The 14,335-nt window shown below is 44.7% G+C and overlaps 1 protein-coding gene across 1 annotated transcript in view; it reads left to right on the top strand.

Moving 5' to 3' along the window:
* The window catches only part of LOC142316860 (cartilage oligomeric matrix protein-like), a 1,990,803-nt gene that overhangs the window by 1,895,231 nt on the left and 81,237 nt on the right, over positions 1 to 14,335 (top strand). Inside the window, exon 17 of the mRNA XM_075352653.1 lies at positions 12,182 to 12,354. Coding sequence (XP_075208768.1) covers positions 12,182 to 12,354 — 173 coding nt within the window. The remainder of the gene's footprint in view (positions 1 to 12,181; positions 12,355 to 14,335) is intronic.

The raw sequence follows: 14,335 nt of genomic DNA, 5'->3' as shown, positions 1-14,335 counted from the left end.
CCAGGTGCCTTTCTCTCCACTCTCTTCCTCTTTCTCCTCAGCCGGGAATGGGGAATCCTCTCCCCTGTAGTGATCCGGGTCACCCTAGGTACCGAGGGGCCACTACCCTGCTCCGGCTACCTCTGGCCCCTTCCTCACTACGGCCTGTCCCGGCCCTCTCGGAGCACGCTTCACTTTCAGCCTGGGAGCTACAACTCCAGGCTCCTCTTCTGTCTCCTCTCCAAACACTCTGCTCCAGCCCCCCCCCTCTGCTCTGCTTTTCTCTTACCATGGGGGATGTGGTTTGTCCTGCTGCACCGGTGTGAGATCAGATTACCAAGGAGGATTAACTCTTTCTGTGACAACCTGGCTTTGCCAGGGCATCACAAAAGCACAGATTTCCACTGGTCTAATGTCCATTCCTTGTGTTCTTTAGCCCAAACAAGTCTCTTCTGCTTGTTGCCTGTCCTTAGTAGTGGTTTCCCAGCAGCTCTTTTACCATGAAGGCCTGCTGCCAAAAGTCTCCTCTTAATAGTTGTTTTAGTTATGAGAAGGTGTGTCCAAACCTTTGGTCTGTACTGTATATATAGTGCCTTGCGAAGAAAGTATTTGGCCCCCTTGAATTTTTCAATCTTTTCCCACATTTCAGGCTTCATACATAAAGATAAAAATGTTGTTGTTGATTCTTTGCCATAACATTAAGTGGGACACAATTGTGAATTGAACGAAATGTATTGCTTATTATAAACTTTTTTAATAAATAAATAACTGAAAAGTGGGGCATGCAATATTATTCAGCCCCTTTACTTTCAGTGCAGCAAACTCACTCCAGAAGTTCATTGAGGATCTCTGAATGATCTAATGTTGTCCTAAATGACTGATGATGATAAATATAAGCCACCTGTGTGTAATCAAGTCTCCGTATAAATGCACCTGCTCTCTGAAAGTCTGTGTTCTGATTAACACTAGAAGTCCCAGAAATTTCGAGCTCCCCCCTGAAGTCCCGAAAGAGGGTCAAATTATCCTTTACATGGTGCGATTACACGATCGATCGTACCCGCCCCGTCGTTTGTGCGTCACAGGCAATTAGTTGCCCGTGGCGCACCCCTGTCACACGCACTTACCTGCCGGGCGACGTCGCTTTGGGCAGCGAACATCCACTTCCTGAAAGGGGAGGGACGTTTGGCGTCACCGCGATGGCAGGCGGCCAATAGAAGCGGAGGGGCGGAGATGAGCCGGACGTAAACATCCCGCCCACCTCCTTCCTTCCGCATTGCCGGTGGGTGCCGTGGGATGAGGGTAAGCTGATTTCATTGTTCCACGGAGCAATGTGTGCTACCTCGGGTATGATGGACAACCGGCGCCATGTTTAATAAACAATTTTTTAAAACCTGGCGACGAGTACACGACTCACGATTAGTGAGCGATACTGCTTCGCTAGGAGGTGTTACACGAGATGACATCGTGTACGATGCCGGATGTACGGCACGAAAACCGTGACCCCAACGATGCATCGCACGATTGCTCGTCTTGTGTAAAGCCCGCACTAGTCCAAACTGACAACTGACAACTCTGACGGCTCCAATTAGCATCCTTTCATTTGTAAATGTGGCCACTGCCTGAGGAATCTGCAGGGGGCAATTGTGTTGGTCCACCTCAACAAAGGATGTTAGCTAAAATCCTTCAGGTCATTCGACCCTCTGGTCACAGGTGCAGGAGAAGCAGATCACACACACACCTCCATGGAATGGAGGGGAGGCGAATGCTAGATGATAAAACTGCACACTAGTGGCTTGCATAGAGCGCTGTTCACATGCAGATGGCACAGTCACAAACCCGCAGCCTATTAGGTGACGCCCTTCTATTAGATCAGGCGGGCTGCCAAGCCGTACCCCACTGTGTATCATGCACGGACAGACACTCTACAATGTAAGGCCCAACAGAAATGGCCTGGCTGTATCCTGTACAAACAAAAAAATATGAGATTTTTGTTGGTATTTATGGCCATAAAACGTAAGCCTACACCCTCGTCACGGGACCTCATGTCTGTAGGTCTCTACACTAAAAAAAAAATAGCAACAAAAAGAGGACAATGTCCTCCAAAAAGCAGTTTTAACATCTAGCATTCGCCTCCCCTCCATTCCATGGAGGTGTTTGTGTGATCTGCTTCTCCTGCACCTGTGACGCTTCCACATTAGTGGGGGTTTAGCTGTATCCTGGTAGAGCATTAGCTTTTGGCCTGGGCGATGTACACACTGCAGCCCAACTTGCTGTGAGTAATGGGTTCCAAAGGTAAAAATGTTAAATGACCCCTCTCTGGGACATCTAGTGTTCAAGCGCAGATAGCATCATGAAGACCAAGGAACACAACAGGCAGGTCCATGATACTTTTGTGAAGTTTAAACCCGGATTTGGTTACAAAAAGATTTCCAAAACTTTAAACATCCAAAGGAGCACTGTGCAAGCGATCATATTGAAATGGAAGGAGTATCATACCACTGCAAATCTACCAAGACCCAGCCGTCCATCCAAACTTTCATCTCAAACAAGGAGAAGACTGATGAGACATGCAGCAGAGAGGCCCATGATCACTCTGGATGAACTGCAGAGATCTACAGCTGAGGTGGGAGAGTCTGTCCATAGGATATCAATCAGTCGTACACTGAACAAATCTGGCGTTTATGGAAGAGTGGCAAGGAAAAAGCCATTTCTCAAAGATATCCATAAAAAGTGTTGTTTATAGTTTGCCCCAAACCACCTGGGAGACATACCACACATATGGAAGAAGGTGCTCTGGTCAGATGAAACCAAAATCAAACTATTTGGGCACAATGACAAATGATATATTTGGTGTAAAAGCAACACAGAACATCACCCTGAACACACCATCCCCACTGTCAAATATGGTGGTGGCAGCATCATGGGTTGGGCCTGCTATTCTGCAGCAGGGACAGGGAAGATGGTTAAAATTGATGGGAAGATGGATGGAGCCAAATACAGGACCATTCTTGAAGAAAACATGTAGGAGTCTGCAAAAGACCTGAGACTGGAATGGAGATTTGTCTTCTAACTAGAGTTGAGCACGGTTCGTGGTTCGAGGTTCGCCAGTTCGAGGTTCGATTGATTTTGGGGGGTGTTCTAGATAGAACTAGAACTCGAGCTTTTTGCTAAAAGTTCGGTAGTTCGAGTTACGTTCGAGAACGGTTTGATCAGCAAAAGCGTGGCTTTTTCAGCTACAGTGTGCAGGGAGCCATCGCTGGCAGCCTGCAGTAAGCTGGTAACCAAGATAAACATCGGGTATCCAAGCAAAGCGCTTTAGTTAGTAACCCGATATTTACCCTGGTTACGTGTGCAGGGAGCCAACACTTCCCCGCTCGGCTCCGCCCCCTCCTGCACTTGACATGTACACACACACACTCACACTCACCTGTCCCCAGCCATGCAGTCCCCGACACTGACGTCCTCAGCGCCACATGGCCCCGCTAGGCTCCACCCACTTCACACTCCGCTGCCCGCACACATGTCCCCGCTAGGCTCCGCCCACCTTACACCCGCACACATGGCCCCGCTCAGCTCCGCCCACCTCGAACCCGCACACATTACCCCGCTAGGCTCTGCCCACCTCGCACCCACACACATGGCCCCGCTAGGCTCCGCCCACCTCGCACCCGCACACATGGCCCCGCTCAGCTCCGCCCACCTTGCACCCGCACACATTACCCAGCTAAGCTCCGCCCACCTCGCACCCGCACACATGGCCCCGCTTAGCTCCACACACCTCGCACTCCGCACACATTACCCCGCTCGGCTTACCTGCAGTGATGAAGTCCTGCCATCCCGCTGTCAGCGCTTTCACTGTCTTCCATGGCCGCCGCCTCACATTTCCTCTAGCTGCGGAGCCGAGACTGTGACTAGCGGTGACGTCACGGGCTCCCGCGATACTTGGCTGTGAACGCGGCGGGCATTGAAGTCAGTGACAGCTTTGCTGTCAGCAGTGCAGTAGATCGTCACCGCAGGTAATGTACCTCGCTGACAGCAGCACTTGTCTTCCCCTGCAGTGACCTGGGCTGACCTATTGATGTTAGCTCAGGTCACTGCATTGCTCTCACAGCCAATGGGGAACATTCTGTTCATCATTGACTGAGACATTGAGTATGGTATTGATCGCCGTGGGAACCCCTTGGATTACAGCAGACCTGGATTTGTTTTTCTTTCTAATAAATTGGTGAAAGAGGGAGAGTTTTTTCAAATAAAAATGTGTTTGTCGTCTATTTTTTTTTTTATTACTGACTGGGTTGGTGATGTCGGGTGTCTGATAGACGCGTGACCTCATGAACCCCAGAGCTTGATGCCAGGTGACATTACACATCTGGTATTAACCCCATATATTACCCCGTTTGCCACCGCACCAGGGCACAGGATGAGCTGGGGCAAAGAATCAGGATTGGCGCATCTAATGGATGTGCCACTTCTGGGGCGGCTGCGGCCTGCTATTTTTAGGCTGGGGAGGGTCCAATAACTATGGACCTCCCTAGTCTGAGAATATCAGACCCCAGCTGTCCACTTTACCTTGGCTGGTGATCCAGATTTGGAGGGACCCCACGTGTTGTTTTTTTTTTTTTTTAATTATTTATTTAATTTAAAATAACAGCGTGGGGTGCCCTCAGTTTAGGATTTCCAGCCAAGGTGAAGCTGCCAGCTGTGGTCTGCAGGCTGCAGCCGTCTGCTTTACCCTAGCTGGCTATCAAAAATAGGGGGAACCCCACGTCATTTTTTTTTAAATTTTATTTATTTTTTTTGGTGAATACAAGGCTAAGCACCCCTTAGTGCCACATGAAAGGCACCAAAGGGTGCAAAATTACAAAATGCAGGAGAGTGGAACATTATGTGTCTTTCTGCCATTATAATGACAGAAAAGACTGATATGAAGTGTATAAGCACAGGAAAATCACTAGAGAGCTCTACGCTGTGAAAAGCAGTAGAAAATGGCACTGGAGTGAACATGTGACCGCCTCATGTAGGTTGAAGCTATGAATCCTGGGTAAATTTATGTATTTTCCCTCCTTCAGTTTTTTTGCAGTACGCAAAAAAAAGGGAAGGCACACGGATGACAAACAGATGACATACGGACCGTCTACGGAACGGAAACGGATGCCACAAGGATGCACCCGTGAAAAAAACGGACTGTTTTTTGCGGACCGCAAAAACGGATCGGTCGTGTGAATGTAGTCTTATTCTGATCTGCCGTTTATAAACCACAGGCAGAAATAATTGAATAGCGTCCCCCAGCGTCCGAAAATCTCCGGGGTTCCAGGGGGTAGCTGAGAGCCTGGAGATCATGATTCAGGCCGGTTTTTCCGGTCCCCGCTCACGTGATCACCGGTATACACCATATACCGATTATTACGTTACAGTAAATGACAGCGCCGGTAAAAAATTATTTATCTCCCATCTGGCATGAACAAACATGTCAGATGGGAGATAAATCTCCTCCCCGGTCCCCCGGTGTTGCTAAAGTGCCCTCCCCCCAACTCCCTCCCAGAATTCCAAGATGGCCGTGCACACAGCAGCGCACCGGCCGCATTCACCCTACTCCTCTGATTTCTGTCACATGTGCCATGACACATGCGACAGAAAACTCCTCCCCAGGCCCTGCCAGGTCACCCCCTATAACCCCACCGGTGTTCCCTGGTGTCCCACGGTACATGTGCAGCGCTGATCCCCTGCGGCCCCCTCCTTCACAATAGACGCTGCCGCATGCACAGAGCGGCTGTCAGCTCAGCTTCCTGTGTTCAGACACAGTGAGTGGTGGTAACCATGCATCTGTAAGCTACTGCAATGCCCTGCTCATGAGGTAAGGAACATAGATGATCAGGAGAGCTATACTACATTTCCAAATGGAGGTATTTGATTTTATAGTTGCCCTGCTGAACGACTACCAAACATGAGAGTCCGTTATATGCCACAAGAAAACACATCTAAATAGCGAGCTCTGTTGTTTAGTATTCATTCAGCTGGATAACTGGACTTAAAGGGGTATTCCATCTCCAAGATCCTATCCCCAATATAAAGTAGGTGGAATAGCAATAATATCAGCAAATACCAATATTTGGAAATGTAGAATAGTTCTCCTGATTAGGCATGCCCTTACCTCATGAGCAGGGCATTGCAGCTTTGGTAGCAACAGTTACGAGATGGAGTCTGCTGTTGTGGACCCGGGGAGAGTGGGTGCAGATTCATTGCACCCACATTCCTCATATGGATGGTCTGCACTCCTAGAAAATGGGGGATACATTCCCTGAGCATGTCCCCCCCATATTCTAGATGGTCCAAAGTCGTCGTGGGACCCCCTTATTTTTTTTTCTTTACAATAAATTTGTGAAAGAGGGAATGTTTTGGGGAGTGTTTTTTGAAATACATTTTTTTTTTGTCTATTTTTTTTGTTAGTACTGACAGTTTGTGATGTCGGGTATCTGATAGACGCCATGACATCACAAACTGCTGGGCTTGATGCCAGGTGACCTTACAGCTAGTATCAACCCCATTTATTACCCCGTTTGCCACTGCACCAGGGCACGGGATGAGCTGGGGTGAAGCGCCAGGATTGGCGCATCTAGTGGATGCGCCACTTCTGGGGTGCCTGCGGCCTGCTTTTTTTTAGGCTGTGAAGGGCCAATAACTATGGACCTTCCCACCCTGAGAATACCAGACCACAGCTGTCCGCTTTACCTTGGCTACTGATCCAATTTGGGGGGGACCCTACTTTTTTTTTGTAATTATTATTATTTATAAAATAATAATAAAAAAGAGCCTGGGGTGACCTCCACATTGGATCCCCAACCACGGTAAAGCTGCCAGCTGTGGTTTTCAGGCTACAGCTGTCTGCTTTACCCTAGCTGGCTATCATAAATGGGAGGACCCAACGTCATTTTTTTTTTTAACTATTTTTTTAAATAAAAAAAATTAATGGGTTTCCCTGTATTTTGATTGCCAGCCAAGGTAATGCCAGGCAGATGGGGGTGGCATTCCATAGCTGTCTGCTTTATCTGCGCTGAGAATCAAAAATACCGCGGAGCGCTACGTCATTTTTTTAATGATTTATTTTTACAGCACTGTCATCTCATGCAATCAAAATACAGGGAAGCCCATTTTTTTGTTATTTAAATAAATAAAAAAAATATATATGGGCTCCCGCTGCATTTTTTGTATTGCTAGCTAAGGGTAATCCAAGAAGCTACTAGCTGCTAACCCCCACTGCTTGGTGTTACCTTTACTGTCAATGGAAAATCCAGGGAAGCATTTTTTATTTTTTTTCCCAAAAAACTAAAAAAAAAAAAAAATGACGTGAGCTTCGCCATATTTTTGTATGCTAGCCAGGTACAGCAGGCAGGTACGGCTGCCCCCAACCCCCAGCTGCCTATTTCTACCCGACTGGGAACTAAAAATATAGGGAAGCCCTTCTTTTTTTAATTATTTCACGAATTTCATGAAATTAAAAAAAAAAAAACGACGTGGGCTTCGCCCCATTTTTGTGTCCAGCCGGGTACAACTAGGCAGCTGGGGATTGGAATCCACAGCACAGGTTAGCCCGAGGTTTCAGGGCACCTCTGTTGCGAATTGCAGTCCGCAGCCGCCCCAGAAAATGGCGCTTTCATAGAAGCGCCATCATCTGGCGCTGTATCCAACTCTTCCAACAGCCCTGGAGCCAGGTGGCTTGCTGGGTAATAAGGGTTAATACTAGCTTTGTTTTACTAGCTAGTATTAAGCCAGAGATTCTTAATGTCAGGCAAGTTTGACCCGGCCATTAAAAATCTCCAATAAAGGGTTAAAAAAAAAGACACCACACAGAGAAAAAATACTTTAATAGAAATAAATACACCGACACACTTAGAGACTCCATGTTTATTACTTACTGTCAGCCCTCCACGATCCATGCTCTTCTGTCGTCTTTCTCCTTTAACCCATGCAGCTCTGCTCCATGAGGCTGCACAGGGGAGAAATACGCTGCTGCCCCGTAGAGAAATCACTCAGTGAGAGTGACCACAGGCTGCTGGCTGTTAGCTGTGACTTCACCGCTCACAGCCGGGTTACCATAGCAACGGAGCTCCGATCACGTGATTCCCGGTGCCGCTATTCACCGGCTGTGACAGCCTGTCCTTGCATGTGGGCTGACTCTGTAAAGAGCGCCCCATGCAGGAATGGGGAGTAGTCCATGTGCCAGAGCATGTCGCCAGTACATGGAGATACACAAACGATCACTGCGTACTGGAGAAATGCACTTACAGGACCTAGGACAGGACATGATGTCTAGCCATGTGACCAGTCTGTAGCCAATGAAATAATAGACAAGTGACTGGTCATATGGCTATTGACGTCACGATAGGTCCTGTCATCGCTGCTGGTTCCCGGAGGACGCAGCGATTACCGATGGAAAAGCTGCAGGAGACAGAGTGCAGGACGCATCTCCGGCACCGGTAAGTGTTATGGCAATGTTTATTAACTGTATGTGTACATTTATAATGTGTTTTTATGTGTTTGTGATTGCCTCCCATTGTTTCCTATGGGGTTCGAGTGGTTTGCCGAACCGGTTCGCCGAACCAAACTCGAACGCGACCTGAGTTCGGTGAACCAAGCTCGAGCCGAACCGCGACCGGTTCGCTCATCTCTACTTCTAACAAGACAATGATCCCAAACATATAGCAAAATCTACAATGGAATGATTCACAAATAAACATATCCAGGTGTTAGAATGGCCAAGTCAAAGTCCAGACTTGAATCCAATCGAGAATCTATGGAAAGAGCTGAAAACTGCTGTTCACAAACGCTCTCCTTCCAACCTCACTCAGCTCGAGTTATTTGCAAAAGAAGAATGGGCAAGAATTTCGGTCTCTTGATGTGTAAAACTGATAGAGACATACCCCAAGTGACTTGCAGCTGTAATCACAGCAAAAGATGGTGCTACAAAGTATTCACTTAAAGGGGCCAAATAATATTGCATGCCCCACTTTTCAGTTATTTATTTGTTAAAAAAGTGTAAAATAAGCAATACATTTTGTTCAACTTCACAAGTGTTTCCCACTTGTTAATTCTTCACCATAACATTCAAATATTTATCTTTGCTTGAAGCCTGAAATGTGGGAAGAGGTTGAAAAATTCAAGGGGCCCAAATACTTTCGCAAGGCACTGTATGTATGTATGTATATATATATATATATATATATATATATATATATATATGTAAACCACCCAGGGGTAAATGTTTTTCACCCCTTGCACGTACTTAGTTCAACGTCTTTAGCTATGTATGAGTCCACGCCTTCCAAATGGTAAAAAGAAAATGTTTTCTGAGGCCCTCCTCTATGTCTCTTCTAGGGTGTATCGGAGTGCCTCCATCTAATTTTTGGCAGCCCTTGCACTTAGTACATAGGCTTTATGAATAGGCTTTATTACTGTAGTGCTAGCTGCTAGAGAAGCAATAATTTATAATTAGATAAATATAGGCAAGGTTTCTTTCCTTACAGTCCTTGCTGCTACAACCAAAAAGCAAAAGACCTTTTCCAGGCTACATGTATTAGATTCTGTTCCATATTAATAACGCTGTTAACTGCATACATAATTTAAAATACACAAGGGTGCGGAAAGGGACAGGGAAGTGAACATGCTACTGATGGTGCACGCACAGACTGAGGTCATTGGCCAGGTAATATTGTGCCTGTTGCGTGAGCACAACAAACATGCTCATCTATGAGACCTAGCTTGCTGTCCCACTTTGCAGGTTAGCATGTTGGTTAGAGGGCAGATAATACCCAGTTTGGGAGTCAGAATGTTTTAAAAGTGTACCAGAATTGAATCACAGTACTCCCTCCACGTCTTTTGCTAGCTGTATTGCAATGACTAGTCATTTAGGCTAGGCCTCTCTCTGAGTGTATAAACTTTCCCAGTTTCAGAGTCAGAATGTTTTTAAAATTGTACTAAAATGAATCACATTCCCCCCTATATGTCTGTTCCAGGATTTACAGCAATGTCACTTTGTAATTTTAGCTAAGCCTTGCCCTGAGTTCATAGGTTTCACAGTTTGGGATTCAAAATGTTTTTAAAATTGTACCAGAATTGAATTCTTAGTCTCTCCTCTACATCTCTTGCTGGTTGCAATACCTCATTGTAATTTTTGGATAGGCCTCTCACTTATTGTATAGGCTTTCTCAGTCTAGGATTTCTACTCCTTCAGAATGTCAGAAAAATTGTTTTCTGAGGCCTTCCTCATTGTGGCTTCCAGGGGGTATTGCAGTCCGACTTCTAATTTTTGACTGAACTTACACTAAAGGCCCCGTCACTCTCAGAGATAAATCTTTGGCAAATCTGTGGTTGCAGTGAAATCATGGACATATTGTTCCACTTGTACACAGCCACAAACCTGGCACTGATTGTCCACAATATCACTGCAACCACAGATCTGCCGCAGATTTATCTCTGTTTGTGACAGGGCCTTTAGTGCATAAGCGTAGGAGTCCAACTATCCAACATTTTTAACAGAATGTATATGAGGACCTTCTTTGTGTCTATTACAGTGTGTATCATAGTTAATAATAATAATAATAATAATAATCTTTATTTCTATAGCGCCAACATATTCCGCAGCGCTTTACAATTCAGGAGGATCATATACAAACAAGTAACAGTTATAGAAAATACAATATTTAGAGGAGAAAAAAAAAAAGAAAAAACACAACCCTGCTCGTGAGAGCTTACAATCTACAATGAGCTGGGGGGGAGGGCAAGCTACAAGTGCTTATTTACAATGACAATCCAGCCATCTCACGGAAATGGGGGCTAGATAATGGCTTCCTGGACCAGTGGGCCAGAGGCTTGAGATGCCTTTAGGTGCCATAGAGTTTGATGTGGAGTTATGTTGTGAGAAGTTGTAGAGGGACTATGTGAATTGAATTTGATTAGGGAGTGTGATAGGCCGCCCTAAAAAGATGCGTCTTTAGGGTGCGTCTGAAGCTTAGTAAGTTGTGATTTGTCCTAACTTCTTGGGGTAGAGCGTTCCAGAGGGTTGGAGCAGCTCGGAAGAAGTCTTGGATCCGGGAGTGGGAGGTTCGAATTAGTGTGGATGTTAGCCGAAAGTCGTTTGCAGAGCGTAGAGAACGGGTGGGGTGATAGACAGAGAGGAGGGTGGAGATGTAGGGGGGTGCCGCACTGTGGAGAGCTTTGTGGGTGAGAACAAGCAATTTGAATTGGATCCTATGATATATGGGCAGCCAGTGCAATGACTGGCACAGAGCAGAGGCATCCGAGTAGCGGTTGGCCAGATAGGTGACCCTGGCTGCTGCATTAAGGATGGACTGTAGAGGAGAGAGTCTAGCTAGGGGGAGGCCAATTAATAGAGAGTTACAGTAGTCAAGGCGAGAGTGGATCAGGGCCACGGTTAGGGTTTTTGTCGTTTCCATTGTGAGAAAAGGGCGGATTCTAGAGATGTTCTTGAGGTGCAAGTGGCAGGAGCGGGCAAGAGATTGTATGTATCATAGTTCTTATTTTTTCTAATTTTTTGCCAGTTTTTGCATTAACCGTATATGCATTGTTAATTTTAGAGTCACTCCTTCATAAATTAAACAGTATCTGTCTGACCATGTCACACACACCACATGCCCAGATGAGGTACTAAAATGTTAAAATTACATTTGCCCGTGAATATTTTTTTCATCTTTGAAAACAATGAGAAAGTACAAAAACACAGCAAATCACGTGTATTAAAAGTGTGAACATAGTTGAAGGAGTGCAGAAAATTGTGTTGGGAGAAGGCACCTTCAAATATGAGATACTTGGAGTAGTTTGCAAAAGAAAAGTGGTCCAAACTTCCAGTTGAGAGCTGTAAGAAGTTTGTTGATGGTTATAGTAAGTGATTGATTGCAGTTACTTATTCCAGAGAGTGTACAACCAAAAATTAAGTTGAGGGTGGAAATAATTTTGCCTGGTACATTTTGTGGGGTTTTGTGTGAAATTATGTCCAATTTACCGTTTTTTCTCATTTTTTTATGTTATTCCAATAGATGCAAAGGAATTAAGCATGTATGTAATAATTTTCTGGGATAAATACTTAATTTTCTGGAAAAATGTCAAGGATGCTAACAATTCCAGTCATGACTATACATTTGCACAAATGATACTAATGAATTAAACACCATTTCCTATTTTACATTAGGCTGTCAAATCAACAACTGGACCTGGGGAACAGCTCAGGAATGCTTTGTGGCATACGGGTGACACTTTAAACCAAGTCAAACTGTTATGGAAAGATCCAAGAAATGTAGGATGGAAAGATAAGACATCATACCGTTGGATCCTGCAACACAGGCCATCAGTAGGATACATCAGGTACATTCACAATAGCCATTGTTTCAACTCCAGTTCAAAAATATCACCAATAGGTCATGATTTAAGGATATGCCATATTGAGGACCAGTGTGTAGAGATGAGCAAACCCGTGAATATTTGGGCTCGCCAAACCAGCACGGAAAAAAAAAATCTGGTTCGGTGACTGATCTTGACACCGAGCTTGAATGCAAACAACAAACATGCCATACAAGTCAATGGGGACAAGACATTTGGAGCTGTAAAATGGCTGTAGTAACCACTAGAGGGCTTCAAGGGGATGTTAAATGGTAGTAAGAGCAGGATAGTTTTACATACTGTGTTTCCTGGAGGATCACACTGCTTTCAGACTCTCTTCCAGGCCCGCTTATTAAGGTTCATCAATATTCACTGTTTCTCCCGCCCTCCGATTTTGCCGGTGTCTGTGATTGGTTGTAGACTGCTATACACGCGCCCACCCTGTGTCCTCATCTGTAATTGATTGCCGCGTCAGTTTGCTGTATTGTAGTGTAAAAGGAAAGAAATAAATAATTAAAAAAAAAAAAAAAGAAAGAAGCAGGCTCCTGCTATATTTTGATAGCCAACACAGGTAAAAAAACCACACCTGCAGATATGAGAGGAAAAAGACTTAAGGTTTCCCCCATTTTTGATATCCAGCCATGCTAAAGCAGACAAGCAGACAGGTGAAGGCTGGTATTATCAGGATGGGAGGAGCCATGGAAATTGCCCCCCCAGACTAAAAATACCAGCCTGCAGCTGCCCAGAATTGGCACATCACATTAGATGTACCAATCTTGGTTCTTTCCCAGACTCATCCCAATTGGCCTGCAGTTGGGCTAATATAAGGGTTTAATGACAGCTGTGATTTGTCAGCTGTCATCAAGCCCTGAATTACTAATGGGTAAAGGACCATGAGACCCCCATTACTAATACTTTAATTGAAAAGAAATAAAACACAAACACCGAAAAATTCCTTTATTTGAAATAAAATACACTGACCCTATTTCATCCCTTTATTAAGCCTAAAAACACCTTTGCAGATCCGACGTAATCCATATGCAGTCACACGATAATCCCGATTCTGCTACATACTGAATTTGCAAGGTACACATTTCAGCAGCAAATCTGCATCTCCTGGCAGAAATCCCCATTTTTTTGCCAAGAGATGCAGATTTGGTGCTAGAATTTATACACCAAATTCTTGCACCAAATCTGTATCTTCTGGCAAAAAAAACATCTAAATGCGATGTGATATTGATGTGCTTTTTGCTAAGAGATGCAAATTTGGAACATAAATTTGGTGTATAAATTTCAGCACCAACTCTACGTCTGGCAGAATATCTCACAAAAACCGTGGTTTGGACACTGTTTTGGTGCATTTTCTTCCGGGAGATACAAATTTGGTGCAAAAATCTGGGGCAGACATTTCTGCACTAAATCTGCATGTCTTGGCAGAAAACCGCACTGAAGCGGTGTCAAAACCACGGTTTTTGTATGACTTTAAGCCAGGAAATGCAGATTTGGTGCTGAAATTTATACGAAAAAAGTGAATGATCCAGCTACTGGCACAAGGTAAAATCCAATCTTTAATAGAAAATTTCATTAAAATTTTTTTGTAACAGTATATATACAGTGGGTATGGAAAGTATTCAGACCCCTTTAAATTTTTCACTCTTCGTTTCATTGCAGCAATTTGGTAAATTAAAAATAAAATTAAATTCATTTTTTTCTCATTAATAGAAATGTGGAAATTTTTGAAAATGTATTAAATAAAAAAAATGAAATATCACATGATCATAAGTATTCAGACCCTTTGCTCAGTATTGAGTAGAAGCAACCTTTTGAGCTAGTACAGCGATGAGTCTTCTTGGGAATAATGCAACAAGTTTTTCACACCTGGATTTGAGGATCCTCTGCCATTCTTCCTTACAGATCCTCTCCAGTTCTGTCAGGATGGATGGTGAATGTTGGTGGACAACCATTT

Source organism: Anomaloglossus baeobatrachus, chromosome 1 (assembly GCF_048569485.1).
Source record: "Anomaloglossus baeobatrachus isolate aAnoBae1 chromosome 1, aAnoBae1.hap1, whole genome shotgun sequence".
Taxonomy (NCBI): Eukaryota; Metazoa; Chordata; class Amphibia; order Anura; family Aromobatidae; genus Anomaloglossus; species Anomaloglossus baeobatrachus.
This window is presented reverse-complemented; position numbering and strand designations above follow the sequence as displayed.